The sequence below is a fragment of the Lithobates pipiens genome, unplaced genomic scaffold (genome assembly GCF_037356315.1).
Source record: "Lithobates pipiens isolate NorthernLeopardFrog02 unplaced genomic scaffold, aLitPip1_a1.2 Scaffold_16, whole genome shotgun sequence".
Lineage (NCBI taxonomy): Eukaryota > Metazoa > Chordata > Amphibia > Anura > Ranidae > Lithobates > Lithobates pipiens.
Genome location: NW_027507748.1, coordinates 427,526,200 through 427,545,958, shown reverse-complemented (window position 1 = coordinate 427,545,958; position 19,759 = coordinate 427,526,200). Strand labels below are relative to the sequence as shown.

Genomic DNA, 19,759 nt, shown 5'->3' with positions numbered 1-19,759 from the left:
GGAGGAGGCTCTTTAGAATTTCCAAATGTTTGTACACCTACAGAATTACTGAAGATGCTCTGATATTTCAGCCTACTGATGGCAATGTCACTGCTTGATGTATATATGGAATGTGAATGTAAATTAAGGATGCAAACATTATAAGCACCACAACACAGCATATGCTTATATACATTACTATTGCTGTTTGGAAGACATCAAGTCAATTAGGCATTAGGCTATAGAAGTGACACCTAATTCTGGTAAAAGGGGCACCATATGTAGCTCTTAATCTAATCCAAGCTATGTACATCTTTTCAAAATAAAGAAGCAAATTTAGATGTTCCATTAGCTCTTTACATTGCCTCTCATTTTCCAAAGCAGACAACATCACAGATACTTCCTAATATCCTGTTTGGGAACTCTGACGTCTCTTCATACTTATACTGCAAAGAGAGCCTTAGTTCCACTGATTAATATCTTAAGCAGCAGAACCATCATTCGCTCCATTCTACACCTGATGAAGTGTTATGTGCAACATGTTGAGAACGAGGCAACACTGATGATCTTCTAACTGCCCATAGATCTTGAACAATGAGACTTTGGTTACAATGTGTATGGTGATTATATGCATGTGGACCTTTGGCCTCTAACTAAGGTGTGTTATCAGGTTCTGATGGATGCTAAGTGGTGCTATTTTAATAACCTACAATTAAATGTTTAACTATGAGTTGCTTTGACCATCTGTATTAAAAAAATAAGTTGTTTTGATCAAAACTTTTTTTTTATCATGTGTAATATGATGTGTGTTGTTGAGAGATTATACCTTGAAATTTACAAAATGTGTTTTTTATTTTTTATTTTTTTTACAGATATATAAACTCATGGAAGTGATCCAAAATCTATATTCACTTTATTTTGTTTTTTATATGACTTAAGTTGCACTTTAATTACATAAATTAAAATGACCGTATTGACTTCATTGATTTGTACTTCCCCTTTTCCATAGTAAATAAAAGGCACAATATTATTATGTCGAAAAAACAGTGTTCTATGAGCAGTACAGATAATTTAGAAGATCTTCATACATAGCATAACATGTATCTTTTTGTAAAGAACGTTCATATAGATTGCTTCTTTGTGTAAAGTAATGTACCGTATATACTCGTGTATGACCCAAGTTTTTTAGCACATTTTTTTATACTGAAAAAGCCCCCCTCGGCTTATACTCGAGTGAGGGTTGCACGCTGGCAGCCTCTGTGTTGTCCGTGCCATACTGGGCAAGAACCTGCCTGCTTCTGCGTGCTGGTACCTGGGGCGCACCTCATCCTTGTTAGATGAATGTCGGATGAGGCCGCTCTTCTTATCCCACTCTTCTCCAGAGCTGTGACCAATGACGTAGCCTTTACAGTCTTGGCCATGCCCCCTTGCTCTACCCAAGCATTGCTGAATACAAGTACCAGTATATCTCTTCTCTTGGATATACAGTATGTTTATTTAACCCTTTCATGACTAAGCCTATTTTTGGCATTTGGTGTTTCCAAGTTAAAATACATATTTTTTGCTAGAAAATTACTTGGAACCCCCAAACATTATATATATTTTTTTAGCAGAGACTCTAGAAAATAAAATGGCAATTGTTGCAATATTTTATGTCACACGGTATTTGCGTAGTGGTGTTTTAAATGCAACTTTTTGGGAAAAGGGACACTTTCATGAATTAAAAAAAAAACGAGACAGTAAAATTAGCCCAATTCTCAATTATCTATTTACTCGGCGTAACATTATCTTTCACATTATTTTGCATAACGTGAAAGATAATGTTACGCCAAGTAAATAGATACCAAACATCTCACACTTTATAATTGCACGCACTCGTGGATTGACGACAAAGTACGGTACGAGAAAGTACGGTACCTAAAAATCTCAATAGGCGACGCTTTAATTTTTTTTTACGGTTACCAGGTTAGCGTTACAGAGGAGGTCTAGTGCTCGAATTATTGCTCTTGCTCTGACGATCTTGGCGATACCTCACATGTGTGATTTGAACACCGTTTACATATGCGGGCGCGACTTCCGTATGCGTTTTCTTTGCTTCGCGAGCTCGTGGGAACGGCGGGCGCTTTAAAACTTTTTTTTTTTTAATTTATTTTAAAATGACTAAATCGTTTTTTTTTATGTAAACATCCCTTGTGACAGTAATAGGTGGGGAAAGGTACTCTTTATGGAGGGATGGGGGGTCTTAAAGACCCCCCATCCCTCCTTTACACTTCAATGTATTCAGATCGCCGAAAACAGCGATTCTGAATACCGTATATTTTTTTAAAACCGGCGCCATTGGCAGCCGAGTAAACGGGAAGTGACAAAGTGATTACGGCTTCGTTCCAGTTCATCCCCAGCAGCCAGAGGCATCGGATGTTGAATCGGTGCTCCCTATCGAGCAGGAGCACCGGTAACAGCAGCGGGTGGGGGGGACGTCCCCTCCCGCTCCCCCGGCATAACAGCCGAGCGTCTTTTTCGTTCCAATTGTGATGCTATAAAGTATAGTCTTGCATTGGATATAGTAATTCTCCCCTTATCTATGGCTTGTTGTGTAACATTTCAAATCTAATTCTGGGTTTTCCCCCCTTCTACATATTTTTGTAAAATAACTTTACGTGCTAAATATAAGGATCTTATCTACATAATATGCAAAAAAAAAAAAAAAAAGTAGGGAATTTTCTTTTATTATAAAAATGGTGAGCTACTATTAATTGAACCAAAGGGTACTTTTTAAGTTGGGATATTATTATCTTCTGTGTGGGGTCCTGCATGTCCACTACCTCCCAACTGTGCCAATGTTGCAATTGTGATGCTATAAAGTATAGTCTTGCGTTGGATATTGTAATTCCCCCCTTATCTATGGCTTATTGTGTAACACTTCAAATCGAATTCTGGGTTTTCCCCCCTTCCACACAAAGTCCCTAAAAACCAAATCAATAGTACTAAACAAGCGTAATCTCAGCAATATGGGGCAATTACGTAATAAATATAGCATTTGGGGCATCCACCCCATCTTCACCAAATTCATTCTCCCTATCATGGGCAACAGGAATTTACTCCAGGTTTTACTCAATTGTCTAAATTTAACAATAAAAGGGAGTATATTCTTGTCTGTATATTCTGTAATATTTGGTGTAATTACCATTCCCAGATATTTAAATTATGTGACCATTGCCCAAGGCTATCTGATGAGCCTGGTATAGAAGCTCCAAATGCACAGGATCCAGAGGCATCATTACAGATTTGTCCCAATTAATATTAAATCCTGAAAATGATCCATACAGGTCTATTAAGGACATGACTGCAGACAGAGACGTACTTGTAGCCCCCAAGAACACTAGGGTATCATCCGCATGAAGTGCTATCTTATCTTCACCTGTAGATTTACAAAATCCCACAATATTTTTTGATGAATGAATAGCCTCCGCAAGTGGTTCAATGACCAGAGCAAAAAGAAGCGGGGATAGAGGACATCCCTGCCTTGTCCCTCTAGTCAATGAAAAAGGGGCTGATACACATCCATTCACCTGTACTCTTGCACTTGGGGAATTATACAAAAGTTGTATCCATTTTATAAATCTAGGGTCAAACCCATATATTTTAAGCAATTCCACAAAAAAGACCCACTCTATGCTGTCAAATGCTTTAGCCGCATCAAGTGACAGTATAACACAATTTCCTATATTGTCAGTTGGGAGTTGTAAATTTAAAAATAAATGTTGGATATTATTCGCTGTAGATTTATTAACTACTTCCCACCCAGCCAATGTACGTATAAGGTGGGAGCCACCTCCTTCTGACTGGACGTTCAGGAACGTCCTTCAGAAGGAGGGGATAGTGCGCGTGCCGCGGCGCGATCCCAATGCACTCGTGTCACCCGGACACGGCGCATCTCGGATCGGCAGGAGGGCTCTGTGATTGGCCCTCCTGGTCACATGATCACATGACGGCCGTGTCCAATCACAGCCATCATGTGATCAAAACAAACAGCCGGTTGCTAGGCAATCGGCTCTCCTCTCCCCACACGGAAGTCGTCGCTGAGGAGAGGAGAGCAGATCGCTGCAGCCGGCTGGTGATCAGTGAGTATGAGCTGTATGAGCTGTTTTACAGCTTTTTACTCACTGATCACTAGTCTAGTGTAAACCTAGTGTAAACCTACAGAGTAAACACACATGTCCCCAAATAATAAAAAGACATGTCCCCAAATAAAAAAAAAACACATGTCCCCCCACATATGTCCCACTAAAATCACATGTCCCAATGGTTATCTGCACACATATGTATGTGATCACCTGCACATATATGTACATGATCATTTGCGTACATATATCACACACCGCTTGTAACGCAAAAAATAAAAAACGGAGTCGTGAATAAATACCACCAAAATAAAGCTCTATTTGTGCGAACAAAATTATAAAAATTTCATTTGGGTACAGTGTAGCATGACCGTGCAATTGTCATTGAAATTGCGAGAGCTATGAAGGCTGAAAATTGGGCTGGGAAGGAAGGGAGCAAAAGTGCCCTGTATTGTAGTGGTTAAGAATGAAGCCTGATTGATCACAATGAATTAATTTTGTAATGCATTTTGATAAAATCATCACCAATATCTTTGCCAGCAGCTTAATGTCTGACGTTAACAAGGATATTGGACTGTATGAATCAGGATTGCTTGGATCCTTACCGGGTTGTAATAAAACAATACTGTAATTACTGCTTTCTTATTAGGTAAATTAGATGCTGCAGTTCTTAGCTCCTCCAATGTTAGTGGACCCTCTAGTACTACCCTTTCCTCTGGATTAGATATCCTACTCTTATATAGGGCCTGGTAAAACTCCCTGCATACCTCCAGTATCTCTGTAGTAGTATCCATCTTCTTATTTAAAGATGATTGTATTTCAATTATATATGATGCAGGCTGCTGAGCCCTCACGATAGTTGTCAATAAGTGTCCTGTCCCCCCTCCCTCCTCAAAATATGGTTGTTCTAGGAAGAATCTTTTATTTTCTGCCTTCTTCCTAGCCACTGTTGCATACTGTAATTGGCTATGAAGCCATTCTTTTTGAGTATCTTCATTTAGATTAATTGTGTATAGTAATTCGGCCTGTATCATATTATCAGCTAGTGTTTTTTCCCACTGCCTAGATTGTTTCTTAAAGCGGTAGTAAACCCGCTGACACTTTTTTTTCTTCTACACCTGTAAGGCAAAGGGAATAATGGGGTAGTATGCACCGCATACTAGCTTATTATGAAATACTTACCTTAGAACGAGGCGTCTATATCTCATCTGGTCCACACCAAGGTAGCTGACATGTTGCGTGTCTTCCGGGTATCGCGGCTCCAGTGCTGTGAGTGCCTGGAGCAGTAATGTCACACGCACGGGAGACTTCTTTCCGGCAATGTCCGGCATCTGCCGGGCTTTCAGCCGAGAATCCCCTGTGAGCATGCCCCACTGCAGTCAGCGGCTCATTGCAGAGGGAATAACTGTACAGGTTTAGGAGATTTTTTTTACCAACAGGTAAGCCTTATTATAGAATATATATACAGTATATATATATATATATATATATATATATATATATATATATATATATATATATATGGCTGGAGCCCTATGGCCGATATGTATCTGAACAAAACAAGCTTATCATGAGACACCTTATATGAAATGGACCTGAAAGTGTGCCTTGGTCTAATGGACGGTATACCAAAATAAGGGGGCAAAACAGTCAGGTAGGGATAAGAGAGTTTTATTGTTTCCTGGTTAATCTTTATTGAGCCAGTTGAGTGAATGCTCGTGACATCTCTACCTGTGGGTTAGGGATGTACCGAGTGAAGCAGGCCGACTTCCACCTGCCCAACCTTTTGATGACGTGGTCCGGGACCCCATGCCGGGATGCGGATGAAGCTGCTCCGATGCGGAAGGAGTGGCCGGAATACTCACTGGGATTGAGGAGCAAGTTGCGGAGGAGAATCCTGACATGCTTAATGAATTGGTGGTTAGTTAGTGGTTTGACCGGGAAGTGCAAAAGAGGGCTAGAGTCCGGGAGCTCGGGTAGCCGAGAGAGAAGCTGTGTAAGCACCGCAACCGGGCACCAGGCATTGTTGGTTTTGTAGAGGTGGATGTCTACGCCGGTGCCTGTCTGCTGGGTCTTGGTTACCGGGAGGTGGAGGATGAAATGGTCCTGGTGACGGAGCAGATGACGTCTGCGGAGGACTGGGCTGTGTGGGCTGTTGTGAGTGAACTCACCGGGCCGAAGGAAGCCATAGAAGGCTAGGTAAATGGCTGCCTGTATGACCAGACTGGGGAGAGCACCGAAGGGGTAGCTGGTGAGTATGGTGGACATGTCCCTGAAAATGGAACTGGTGATGGGGAGCCGTTTGACTTTCACTGGCGGCTGTTGTTTTTGGATGCCGCGTAGTATGGCTCGGACAGCGTGGGACGAAAAAACAGAGGGATTGGTAGGATCCTGGATTGAGAGGAAGTGCTGAACGCCAGCTAAATATAAGCGGATGGTGTTAAAAGACAAGGCCAGTTGGTTGTGGCAGTACGAGATGAAGGCTAGTATGTGTCTAGCATCTGTGGGGGTGCCTACTGTGGAGGCAACCAGAAATGTGTTGAAGGCCTTCCAGGCTACCTGGTAGGCTTTCAGAGTATTGTCCGATAAGAACGGTTGATGAGCTGCGTGGCTCCTAGTAGATGCGGCTCTAGTCCAGGGTCAACTGCGACCAATGCGGGATAGGAGCGGATGCGGCATCTGCACTGGGAACCTGTAGAAAGAAGGACCGGAAATTAAAACGGGACAGGGCGTCAGCTGCAAGGTTATATTTCCCTGGGATAAACATGCAGACAACGTTAAATTGGTGCTGTAGAGACAGCTGCACCAGCCTGCGTAGGAAGGACATCACGGAGGGAGATTTAGACCTGCCTTTATTGACAATTTCGGCTGTGGCCTGATTGTCGGTGGTGAAGCCTACCGTTTGTCCGGACCAGGTAGGGCCCCAGAGCTGGGCGGCTGCAACCATGGGGTAGAGCTCGAAGAGTGAAGAGGATTGACTAAACCCCGGGATCCTAAGAATTTGAGAAGGCCAGGGTCCGGCGAACCAATGGTGGCCAAAAATTGCTGCAAACCCTGTAGAGGCCGCGGCATCTGTGACTACCTGTGGTGAGAGAGGTGAGATGCACGGGATGAAGAGAGAGATGCCATTCCAGTTGGACAGGAACTCGTCCCACATTGCCAGGTCTGCTAAAGCTGCGGTATCTAGGCAGAGGATTTGATCCGGGTCTTGAGCCTGAGACAGGTAGACCAACAGACGTGAGACAAAGGAACGGCCTTGTGGAATAATGCGCATGGCATAGTTGAGCATGCCCAACAGCGACTGCAGCTGTCTCCTTGTACATCCCCTGGTCCGAGTGAATTCGTGGAGTGCCGCCTTGATGCGGGTTAGTTTCTCAAGGGGCAGGCTGGCTTTCATGGAGCTGGTGTCTAAATTGACTCCAAGGAAGGTGATTGAATGTGCGGGTCCTTCCACCTTATGTTCAGCGATGGGAACATTGAGGTTCCCAAAGACGGTCCTTAACTTGTCGAGATCCCTCGGAGGTGTGCCTGGCCGTTCTATCAACAAGAAGTCGTCTAGGTAGTGGATAATTTGCTGACAGCCGACCTTGTGTAAGAGAATCCACTCGAGAGACTGAGCGAACATGTCGAACAGCCACGGGCTGCTTTTGGAGCCGAACGTCAACTTCGTAGCGAAGTAATATTGATCCTTCCACTTAATCCCGTGCCAGCACCAGAGGGACGGGTGGATAGGCAACAGTTTAAAGGCGTTGGATATGTCCGACCTGTGCCTACTTTAAGGATGGCCTGAATTGCCATGTCCACGGAGGAGTACTTTAAGGAGAACTCTTCAGAAGGGATCAAGGAGTTTAAGCTGGGAATGTGAGAAGAACGAGGCGCAGAGAGGTCATACACTAAACGATTTTTATTGGAAAACTTGCCCTTGACAAGCCCAATAGGGCTAACTCTCCACATATTGAAGGGGGGCTGAGTGAAGGGGCCTATGACGAAGCCTCGATCCACCTCGTTCTGCAGCAGCAGGTCGATGGCCTGTTCGTCAGAGGCTGCTGAGAGGAGGTTTCTGCACTCGTGGGTTTGGTGGGGTAGGGAGATGAGGCCGGTGTGGAAACCTGAGGTGAAGCCACCGATGAGGAAGGTGGCTAGTGAAGGAGTGGGGTGCGTGTTGAGATAGAAGCCCAGGCAAAGCACATCTATACGGCTTAGTCAAGAGCCTTTGTGCGCTTTGACCTCGCACACATTTCTGGGGTGTGCCCTGTGGCATATAACGCAGATGTGCAGTAGACGGCACTGGCTGTAATTGCAAGAACCATAGTTAAAGTTATTGCAGATGGCCGCACCCCCAACGGTTCGGACCGTGCGTCCAAACTTGTCCACCTGGTTCTTAGGTGCCGAGCCTGATGGGCCTAGGGCTGCGGCAGAGGTGGAGGGGAACTCTACTGGGCGACTAACCGGTATGTTGGCGCACCAGGGAGCGGTATGGGTGGAGGACTGGCAGATGGCACACAGGGGTGAACGAAGGCCGGCAAAATGCCGGCAGAATAGTTCCGTATCCATAAGGCTCCAGTCTGTGGGTGACTGGAACTGTGCCAGTTTGGCGGCTGCTTTCGCTGAGAAGGAACGATGGTAATCGTAGAAAGCAAAGCCACCATATTTGTATCCCAGGTCCACCACCGTGTGGAGATACAAATCTAGTTCTACCCTCCTGGCAGGAGAGGCTGAGCAAACGACATCTCTCAGCGTTCCAAAGGCTAGGGTAAACTCGGGGATGGATAGTTTACGGTTCAGCCTGGGGTCCTTAGCTTTGAGGACTACAGATACATCCCCCCAGGTGTAAGCCTTATTCTCTGCCAGGTCATGTACTGAAATGAGCAAGGAGGCAAGGTTAACATCCTTGCCGTCCAAGATGTCCTTCCTAATGCTGGCCGGCACCAGATGTGCTGGACAGACCACGGGACATGTGCCTTCGGTACCTGTTGGTAGTGGAGACGGGACTGAGTCCGGAACCGGGGTGGCTGTGGCTGGGAGTGTTTCTAAGAGGGTCACTCTGGTTTGAACATCCGTGACCGAGCTGGATAGAGACGACACCATGGCATGTAGTTGGCCTATGGCCGTTGAGATGGACTGCAGAGTAGCCTGAGGCGGGGTACTAGGCCCGGCGGTAGCTGGGGGGGTAGAGAGGAGCCTAAACAGCTCTGCTTTCCTAGCTGTGGCTGGGAAGGGGATGCCCCTGCGTCTGAGCTCCGCTGTCAGCCTAGGGATAGTCCAGCCCCTGAAAGACTGTATGCTGTCGCTCACTGAAGGCGGGCGAGGTGACAGGGGGGCAGTAAGGTCTTCGCTGCCGAGCTGGGACATGGCTCCTGATGGATCGTGTCCTAGGAGTGATGTCCTATCTCTTTGGGGAAGATAGATGGACGACCGGAACCTATAAAGGATGACAAAGTCAAGACTGTTTCTCTATTTTCCAAGTGAACCCACCTGTTGCTGGGTACTAAGGCGGAAGCGAACGCGTATACACATATATATTGACGTGTGCCTTAGCGTACATACATATGTGTATCGGTCCGTCTCGCTGTCACCTTTTCCACTCCTAGCCCTCTTGTTTTTTTTGTTTTTTTTACCTGGGAGACAACGTCCAAGCTGGTGCAGGGTGGACCTGCTAAAGTTAGACTGACCTGGAGAGAGAAACAACAGATGACAATTGTTGAAGGAGCCTAACAAGGAAACTGACAAGCGACGTAAGCGGCTGGCTAACACAACTGAAGTGCACCGGTGAGTAGATATTTCTTCGCCACAATTTCTAAGTCATCGCGCCGTTATTTCCCTCATACTTTCTGTTTTCCTTTTGGGGTTTCCTTCTCTTTTTTTTTTTGGCCCGAACGCCAGGCAACCTGTGGAAAAAACGAATGAAATGTGGCTGTTCCCTCTGGGGCACGCCGAACCGTATCGATGCATCATAGATGCTACTGGATTCGGGTCGGGGCGCTATAAGTGATCGTGAGATGAAGTATGGTTGCCGTGACAGAGGCACCACTGGTCGTGTCGCTAGTACGACTGACAACAGCACGGACTCTGGAGCACGTACTGAAATGTGGGAAATAACCTGGGGCGAACCGGAACGAATCGGTGCATGCGATCGTGCGACTGGATTCGAACCGGAGCGCGGAATGTGACAGTGAAATGAACTAAAGGACTATTGTCATGACAGAGGCCTGGGACGGCCGGCCACGGACTGAGGCTGGAACCGACCCGGATTTCTGGAGCATGCACTGAAATGAGGCCGAAAAACCTACAAACCTGGGACCGTCCGGACGAGTCGATGCAAGTGAATGCGATCGGACTCGAACCGGGCGTACTAGATGAGGATGAAATGTTTCCCATGGTAGAGCTACGACTCGGAGAGGACGCGACTCGCGACCGTCAACGAACGGGCTCTAGCGCATGTACCGAAATGAGGCCAACGCAAACTGGGACACGTCGATCGAACCTGTGCGTTTTGACAAAGCGACTGGTATTGATTCGAACGTGATAGGTGACGTGAAATGACTCCCATGACAGGGCCCGGGTTGGAATGGTAACGAACGGGCTCTGGAGCATCTACTGAAATGAGGCCAAGATCCTTGGGATACGTTGGTCGAACCTGTGCGTTTTTATTTGAAAAGACGACTGGTATCGATTCGAACGTAGTAGGTGACGTGAAATGATCCCCCCATGACAGAGACCCGGACGGTTGGAACGAGCGGGCTCTGGAGCATGTACCAAAATGAGGCCGAGTACCTAGGGGCACACCGGGACGAAACGGCGCATTTAGCTTATGCAACTGGATTCGAATCGGAGCGTAGTAAGTGACAGGTGAAATGAAGAAATGGCCTACGTGAGCCAGCTTGTGGCAGAGGCACGAGTCGTTGTGCCGTAAGATACGACTGGCAACGATATGACTGCGGCACACGACAAACAAGATTTAGACAACCAGCTACTAACATAGTATTACAAGCAATATCTACCGAATGACGCCCGTGAAATGAAGGGCGTATGCGGACATGTGCGTTTTGAGTGATAACAACCCGGTATCATCACGAACGATATGACATTTTTTGGGTTTTACGACACTCAAACAAAAATGGAAAGGAAGGTCAATCGAGACCCCTACCTGTGGCAGTCGAGCCAGCGAGATTGTACAAAACCGGACGGAACACGAGCACTGCGAGACTTCCTAGAAGGGAGACGTTTGTCCGAATGGTAATCAATGGTGATCAACACGCGCTGTCGGCCTAGTGACGTGGTATTGCGCACCGGAAACCGACAACTACCACAGGCGAACGGGCTGGTTAAATACCCCCCGGGCTCCTCCCATAAATTCAGGCCACCATACTGGCCTTCTTACATATATAGAATATATATTATAAAATTTTGACTATACTACCGCTTTAATTTTTGATATCTGTGCAATAAGGAGACCTCGGAGATAAGCTTTCAATGCATTCCAATATATTAGAAGTGAAACTGAACTTCTATTTATATTCCGATAAGTAATTAATTCAGTCAAAATTCCTACAGATGAAGAAAAAAGTGACATCCAATATGGGTTCACCTTCGATAAAGTGCAACCTGGGCTAGTCCTAAAAGAAAAATTTAACACCATGGGGAATGGTCTGAAATACCTCTGGCCTCATATTTAACCACTTCAATACAGGGCACTTAAACACCTTCCTGCCCAGACCAATTTTGAGCTTTCAGCGCTGTCGCATTTTGAATGACAATTGCGCGGTCATGCTACACTGTACCCAAATGAAATTTTTATATTTTTTTTCCCACAAATAGAGCTTTCTTTTGGTGGTATTTGATCACCTCTGCGGTTTTTATTTTTTGTGCTACAAATAAAAAAATACCGAAAATTTTGAAAAAAAATATGTTTTTTTTTTGTTTCAGTTTCAAAACTTTGTAAATAAGTAAGTTTTCTCCTTCACGGATGGGCACTGATGGGGCTACACTGATGGGCACTGATAAGGCGGCACTGATGGGCACCAATGAAGTGGCACTGATGAGGTGGCATTGATGGACACTGATAGGCGGCACTGATAGGCGGCACTGATAGGCGACACTGATAGGCGACACTGATAGGCGACACGGATAGGCGACACGGATGGGCGACACGGATAGACACTGATAGGTGGCACAAATTGGCACTGATAGCTGGCAGGGATTGGCATGGATGGGCGGCACAGATGGGCATGGGTAGGCGGCACAGATGGGCATTGGTAGGCGGCACAGATGGGCATGGGTGGGCACTGATAGGCGGCACAGGTGGGCACTGATAGGTGGCACAGGTGGGCACTCATTAGCGGCACAGGTGGGCACTCATTAGCAGCACAGGTGGGCACTCATTAGCAACACAGGTGTTATACTGTACTAATGGATGCCAATCAGTGCCAAACAATAATGCATGCCAATCAGTGATGCCCATTGTGGGCACTGATTGCCATCCATTATGGGCACTGATTGGCATCCATTGTGCCTGACTGGCATCCCTGGTGGTCTAGGGAGGATTACCTCTGCTGGGCATCCCTGGTGGTCTGGTGGCGTCCCTGGTGGTCCAGTGTGGGCATCCTCGGGGGGGCTGTGCTGATAATCGATCCCCCTGTCAGAGGAGCAGCCGATCGGCTCTCCTCTACTCGCGTCTGACAGACGCGAGTGAGGAAAAGCCGATCACCGGCTCTTCCCATTTACACTGTGATCAGCCGTGATTGGACACGGCTGATCACGTGGTAAAGAGTCTCCGTCGGAGACTCTTTACCGAGATCGTAGTTGCCGGGTGTCAGACTGACACCCCGCAACAACGATCGCCGCGATGCGCGCCCCCAGGGGCGCGCAGCGGCTCATAATCCTGATCACGTCATATGACGTCCGGTTAGGATTATGAAACCACTTTGCCGCCGTCTATTTGTAATAGGGCGGGCGGCAAGTGGTTAATATCACAAAGATATGAGATCAAGGGATATGTTCCCAGTGCCAATCTACTCTAGAAAGAGTTTTATAAATGCTAGAAGAGCATGAAAATTGCCTATTTGTTGGATTACGCCATCTCCAAAAATCTATCAAACCAAATACATATCTGGCAAAGGCTGTAAACCCCAATGAAGTTTGCTCATCCGTTATATGATATTTGTCCAAAGCGGGATCCATATACTTATTAAAATCTATAACCAATAGGCATGCACTTTCTGGTTTGTCAGATATAAACTGAATATATTCTTTAAATACTTCCGATGAATAAGGCAGTTGAATTTATATATTTCCAATCATGTATGGTCAACCTGATAAAGTACAGTGCAAACAAAAAATCGACCTTTACTATCTTTCTTAATGTGTCTACATGTAAAATCCAAACCATTAGATATAAGTATAGAAACTCCTCTGGAATATGATGTGTATATATAGAGTGATACTGAATGTTAAACTGATTCCTTTTTATGTGACAGAGTTTAAATGAGTTTCCTGGAGACATATTATTGAGGGTGAAAATCTCCCTAGTGAGGTAAACACTGCTTGCCGCTTGGAAGGACTACCAATATTCATGAGCTTAGCACTTCACTCAAAGGAGTGATGTCAAACTAATCCCCCAATCCCCCTATTTCTATCACCCAGTTGATCATAGGACCCCCCCCCCCCCCATGAGGGCAAGGGAAAAAGCATGGACAGGGGAGGAAGGAAAAAGGGAGATAAACATATATTCCAAATGGTGCACATAAATAAACATACCGGACATACAGACACAAACAAAGGTACGGTTAACATTACAAGACAATAACACATACATACACATAGGGGCTATCTGATTGAGAAGGCCGCAATAAAAAAAGATAATGCTCTCTCCACTCTTTTCCCTTTACTCTTATTCTTCCCAAAATGTCTATTCATTCTCCACCACCAAAAAAAAGAGAAAAAAAAGAAAAAGATGGGGGTTTTCCTTTTTGGGGAGTTCGTTTGACTGTTTATAGTTGTCCAACCACTGAGCCGCTGATTCCAGGGATGCAAAAAGATGTTTAGTGCCCTGTGCCATTACTTTGAGTTTAGCTGGAAAGAGTATAGAATAGGGCAGTTCCAACTGCCTCAATCGTCGCTTCACTTCTGTAAATTTCACCCTTTGACGCTGCACTACTGCTGAAAAATCAGGAAAAAAACTATGTTTGAACCGTCCTTCCATATATCTGAAAGTTGTCTATCTCTCTGCAGGATAGCATCCCTAGGTACCTTTCCCATGAATGATACTCTAGCAGGGACTCTATGTGCCCTTTCTACTGAAAAAAAAAGAGGAAAAATGTTCTGAGCCCATTGTGGATATGAGACATTTCTCTATAAATTCAACTGGTGTGTTTCCATTGTTATGCTAATATTATTCCGATGGAGACGATTCTCCATGTCTTCAAATCGATAGATAATTGTTCCATATGCTTTTTATTGGTGTTCAAAACTGTATGTAAGGAATCTTCAACTGTGCTTATTCTCTCCTCAGCTGTTGACATTCTCTCTTTGAAAGTTTGAGTGCCAAAGAGCCCATGGTAGCTGTGAAGCCATGGAGCAATGGAAAAGCTGGAGTGACGGATAGACGGTGGACAGGCTGCTGATCCCACCAAGTGCCAGGGATCTACTCTGAGCGTTGCACCAAGACGGAAAGCCAGGCACAGGTCAGAGGTAAGCTGAGAAGCACATTGCACCACTGTGGGCAGAGCAGTAACCCATCAGCTGATAGAGAGGGGAGACAAGTCAATGATCAAAGTCGGAGTATAGGCGGCTTTAGCATGGCTCATCATACCATCAATTTTCCGGTCAAAGGATAAACGGAAGAGTTAGCAGAGGAGCTATATCCAATCACGTCCTCTCACATCGCACATCCTCTCTCACTGCTGTGTCCCGCCTCACCTATCAGTAATGTAGTTATGTGATTTTAATGTTTATATCTGTAGTTACATTTTTGGCCCCAGATACTACTTATATTCACCTTTATATGGACTACTATTATTGATTTGTTATAATATAAAAGTAGACTTGTACTCACCAACAAAAGGCGGAACCACTCTTCAGCTCTTGATGTTACTGCCAGCCAATTGCTATTCAGTAGACTAAGTTTATCATCAACCAGGTTGCCATGTTCACCAATTACTGTTTTGAGTGAATCCCCCAAATCTTGAATGTTCTTTAATTGCTGTTGTCGCTTTTCAATCTCTTTTTGTATTGTCTGTAGAGAAATTATTTAGATCAGGGTACATTTTATTCCAGCACTTAATATCACTAAAAGATTTTTGTTTTATTTGATCAGTTTGTTATTTTTTTTTTTTTACGTACTGTGAACAGCATACTATGACTGTTATAGTATTGTACTTGCTTTCCTAAAAATATATAACATTAACCATTTTATACACTTCAACATCCTGCCTTATTAGAACATTAGTGTGTAATAGATAGATAAATAGATAGATACACAGAGTTGCAAGCAGGCCAGATGTGAACACCAAAAGGACAGATACAGTACAGGCAATTGAATCACAAAGGCAGCCAATGTAAAGAATAAGTGTTTGTAAAAGAGAATGCGACAAAACCAACTCCAAAGGAGTTGGCAACAAACCCAGTTCAGAGTGAGTAGGGTTTCTTCATGGATGTGGAGAAAGGAAAAGGACAATAGTTAAAGGGGTTGTAAACCCTCCATGTTTTTCACCTTAATGCATTCTATGCATTAAGGTGAAAATCCTCCTGTGCTGCAGCTGCCCCCCCCCCCCCCAGAGCCCCACTTTTACTTACCTTAACCTGGTCTTTCCAGTGATAAGGACAAGCACACCAGCTCCAGCTGGTGTCTTGGGTCCTCAATGGATAGATTGATAGCAACAGGAGCCATTGGCTCCCACTGCTGTCAATCAAATCCAATGACGTGGGAGCCAGGGGTGGGTCCGGGTCCTGCTGTCTGTGTCAATGGACACAGCAGCAGGACACGGGAGCGTGCCTGAACGAGTACTCCCAGGGAAAGCACTTCTCCATCAGGGCACTCGAGAAGAGGAGGATCGGGGGGCCCCTCTGTGCAAAACCCTTACGCAAAGGAGGTAAGTATGACATGTTTGTTATTTTAAAAAGAAACTTTACAACCCCTTTAAGGTCTATCCCACCAACAGAGATTATAGCTGAACTCCACAGCATGCAGTGTGACTCTGCCATCCAACTTATTTTAGAGGACCAAGATTGGGAAAAGATGAACATTTTAAAGATACACAGGTTTTCACATATACATATCCATAAACAAAGACAAATCAATAGATAACATATTGAAGCAGCAAGGTACCAATGTCAAGCCTGGTATATTTTAATACATTTTTTTAAAGAAATATCAAAATATCAAACATTTTTTAAATCTATCAGTTGATAAGATGATGAAAAAATCATTGTTATTAACTTTTCTGCTGCTGCTAGAAAATATGATGCATTAAACTTATTTCAAACTAGAAGCCAAAGATTTTATTTGACATGTATCAATTTAATATGAAAGGGTAGTAGTTAGAGTACTCATATGCCCAAAAGTCAAATTCACTAAACAAATAAAGTACTCCATTATCTTACCAGCTATTAGTTCTTGTCAAGTTAATGTATGTGCATCTTCCTAACATTACCACATATCAGGCCATGCATAGACAGCATAACTGTCCATAATTTTATCCTTACATTGTTAGAATATATTTTTTTAAGCTATGGGTATAAGTAAAAGTATACTATTGCCTGTGCTTTCTGGGCTAACCATACATGATTATATATGCCTTCTGTTTTGATATAACCTAATATACTACAACTGCTAGTCTGGTCTTGTCTATCTTGAGTTCATTTTGGATGCAAGTACAAAAGATTGTTCCTGTAATTTTTGGTGAAATGGGAACAATTCTTAATCAACACAGAGCTCAACACATGTTGAAAATAGATTAGAGTTGAACTCCAGGTTTGATTTAACTTTAAATAGTTTATGCAGAACAAGCTGCTTCAAACAATCTATTTCCTTCACTAGTACATGCTCTTGCTGGGAGCACTGTATGTAGCGTCAGCTACCCACAGTTTACAGCATTGTATCCTGGCAGTGATATGAGCACTCCTATTTCTACATCCACAGGAAGCCTTTTACTTTTATGAACTAAAGGGGTTGTAAACCCTTATCTTTTTTTCACCTTAATGCATCCTATGCATTGAGGTGAAAAAACTGTCAATGACTGGCCCCCAGCATTCTGTCTCTATGGATACAAATGCTGGACTCGGGAGCATGCCCGCAAGGTAACCCCCCCAGGATATTGCTTCCCCTATGGGTTATAACATGAAGGAAGGAGCTACCATCACCGCCGGGGGACCCCAGAAGTCGAGGATTGGGGCCACTCTGTGAAAAACTAACTGCACAGAGGAGGCAAGTATCACAAAGCCTTACAATCATTTTAATGTAACGCTTCCTCTGAAACCCAAATTTTTTTTTTTAAAGTTAACTCAAACCTGGAGTTAGGCTTTAAGTACACTGTGCAATTTAAAAGAGAACTAATAAGATCACAGCGCAGCTTCCGTGCGCTGTACCGATTTTAATCATCCAATTACATGCAAGAAAAAGTTCTACCTGTATATATATATATATATATATATATATATATATATATATATATACATACATACATACATACATACATACATACATACATATATATATATATATATATATATATATATATACATATATATATATATATATATATATATATATATATATATATATATATATTATATATATATATATATATATATATATATATATATATATATATATATATATATATATATATATATATATATTATATAAATACATTTTCAAAACTGTTTGGTTATTTATAGTTTCTCAGAGTTATGCTTTAGTAAGGTAAAGATCAAAAGAGTTATGGTAAAGTGCAGCAACCAATGCCAACCAATCAGCAATGCATATATCTGGCTATGATAGATAACTGCATGCAAACAATCTTTCTTGATCTTGCTAAATTGAAAAACAGTAAAAAACTAATGTAAAATTTGACAGTTTTTTGGTAACATAAAATTAAACCAAACTCCCTTTGCATTGCATGCTGCTGCGAAGTAAAGTAAGCAGTACTGCCATTTCAAGGCAATTAAATTGGGGACATTTCAATGAATTAGTAAATGCCGCATTTGTTTTGTTTGGAAAATGATTGGCACATTGGTTGTAATATATTAAGGCTGAAAGGATATGCAATTTGTTCCTTGAAATGTGACATTTGTTCTAAACACTAATAGAGAAGATTCTGGTATTAATCAAAGATTTAGACAGACTGATGTTTTTTATAGACTTCTCTGCAGGATACAGAAAAAAGTGAAAATGAGAAAAAATATTGAACAGCATAGGGTGTCACCTACCAGGGTTGATTTAAAAGTCAAGAACTAGTAATTAAAATCAGCTGCGTTTTTGAGTCACATTTTCTTCTCATATACAGTATTCTTTTCTTGCAGCAGTAACATATTATTAATATTGCAATTTTGTCACAAGAATCTTAACTTTATGTACTTCACCTGTACTACATTTTATAATTTTTGCTACTATATAGTTTGTAAAGTGGGAGTGTGTTATTCACTTGTAATTGCAGGAGCAGTTTGTATCTATGGTTGTTTGAAGAAAGGGACATGGGAGAGGCGGCATCTGTGACTTGTTTTTTTTTATCAGCTGTGCTCTCATGTTACATTTTATACCAAATAAAAAAGTGATTTTTTTTTCTTTTTAACATCTTATTTTTCAGTCTATTATCTGATTATGATATTCAGAGGGCACACAAAGAGATACATTCATGCTTAAAAGTTTGAATGCCCTGGCAGAAATTTTGAAATGTTGGCATTAATATTGAAAATATGACTGATCATGCCACAAAACTGACTTTTATTTAAGGATAGCAATCACATGAAGTCATTTATTATCACATAATTTTTTGGATCCTTTTTAAATAATAATGATAACAGAAATCATCTAAATGGCCCTGATAAAAAGATTACATACTCTGGAGTGTTTGGCCTTGGTACAGACACAGAAGGTGGCATGCACAGGTTAAAATGGCAATTAAAGGTTAATTTCCCACATTTGTGTCTGTTTAAATCACAATTTGCATCTGTGTATAAATCGTCAATGAGTTTGTTAGCTCTCACATGAATGCACTAAGCAGGCTAGACACTGAGCCATGATGAGGTAGAAAAGAACAGTCAAAAGACCGGCGTAACAAGATAATGAAACTTTACAAAGCTGGAAAAGGATATAAAAAGATATCCAAAGCCTTGAATATGCCAGTCAGTACTGTTTAATCACTTAATAAGAAGTGGAAAATCCTGTTCTAACAGATTCTGTCTGTGTGCTTATATATTATACTCTGAAACTCACCTGTATCAGAGTATTCTGAATGTGCTAATGGAACTTAAAGAAAAAGCCCTGCCTGAGCTTGTTTGGTTGGGCTTCTCCTATGGGTCACAGGAGTGCAATTCGTTTTGCAATCCTATGACCTGTTTTCAGCAGAGCGAACTGAAGTTTGCTCTCTGCTGATGTCACTGGAATCAGTCCAGGCATCGCGTCATCCCCACTATAAAGTCTGAATCTGCCAGGTGCCTGG

General features: G+C 43.1%; 1 protein-coding gene across 5 annotated transcripts in view; it reads right to left on the bottom strand.

Annotated features, from left to right (window-relative positions):
• DMD (dystrophin) overlaps positions 1-19,759 on the bottom strand; it is a 3,436,004-nt gene that overhangs the window by 1,859,122 nt on the left and 1,557,123 nt on the right. For all 5 annotated transcript variants that reach the window (XM_077482558.1, XM_077482560.1, XM_077482557.1 and 2 more), the window contains one exon: positions 15,154-15,333. In XM_077482558.1, coding sequence (XP_077338684.1) covers positions 15,154-15,333 — 180 coding nt within the window. The remainder of the gene's footprint in view (positions 1-15,153; positions 15,334-19,759) is intronic.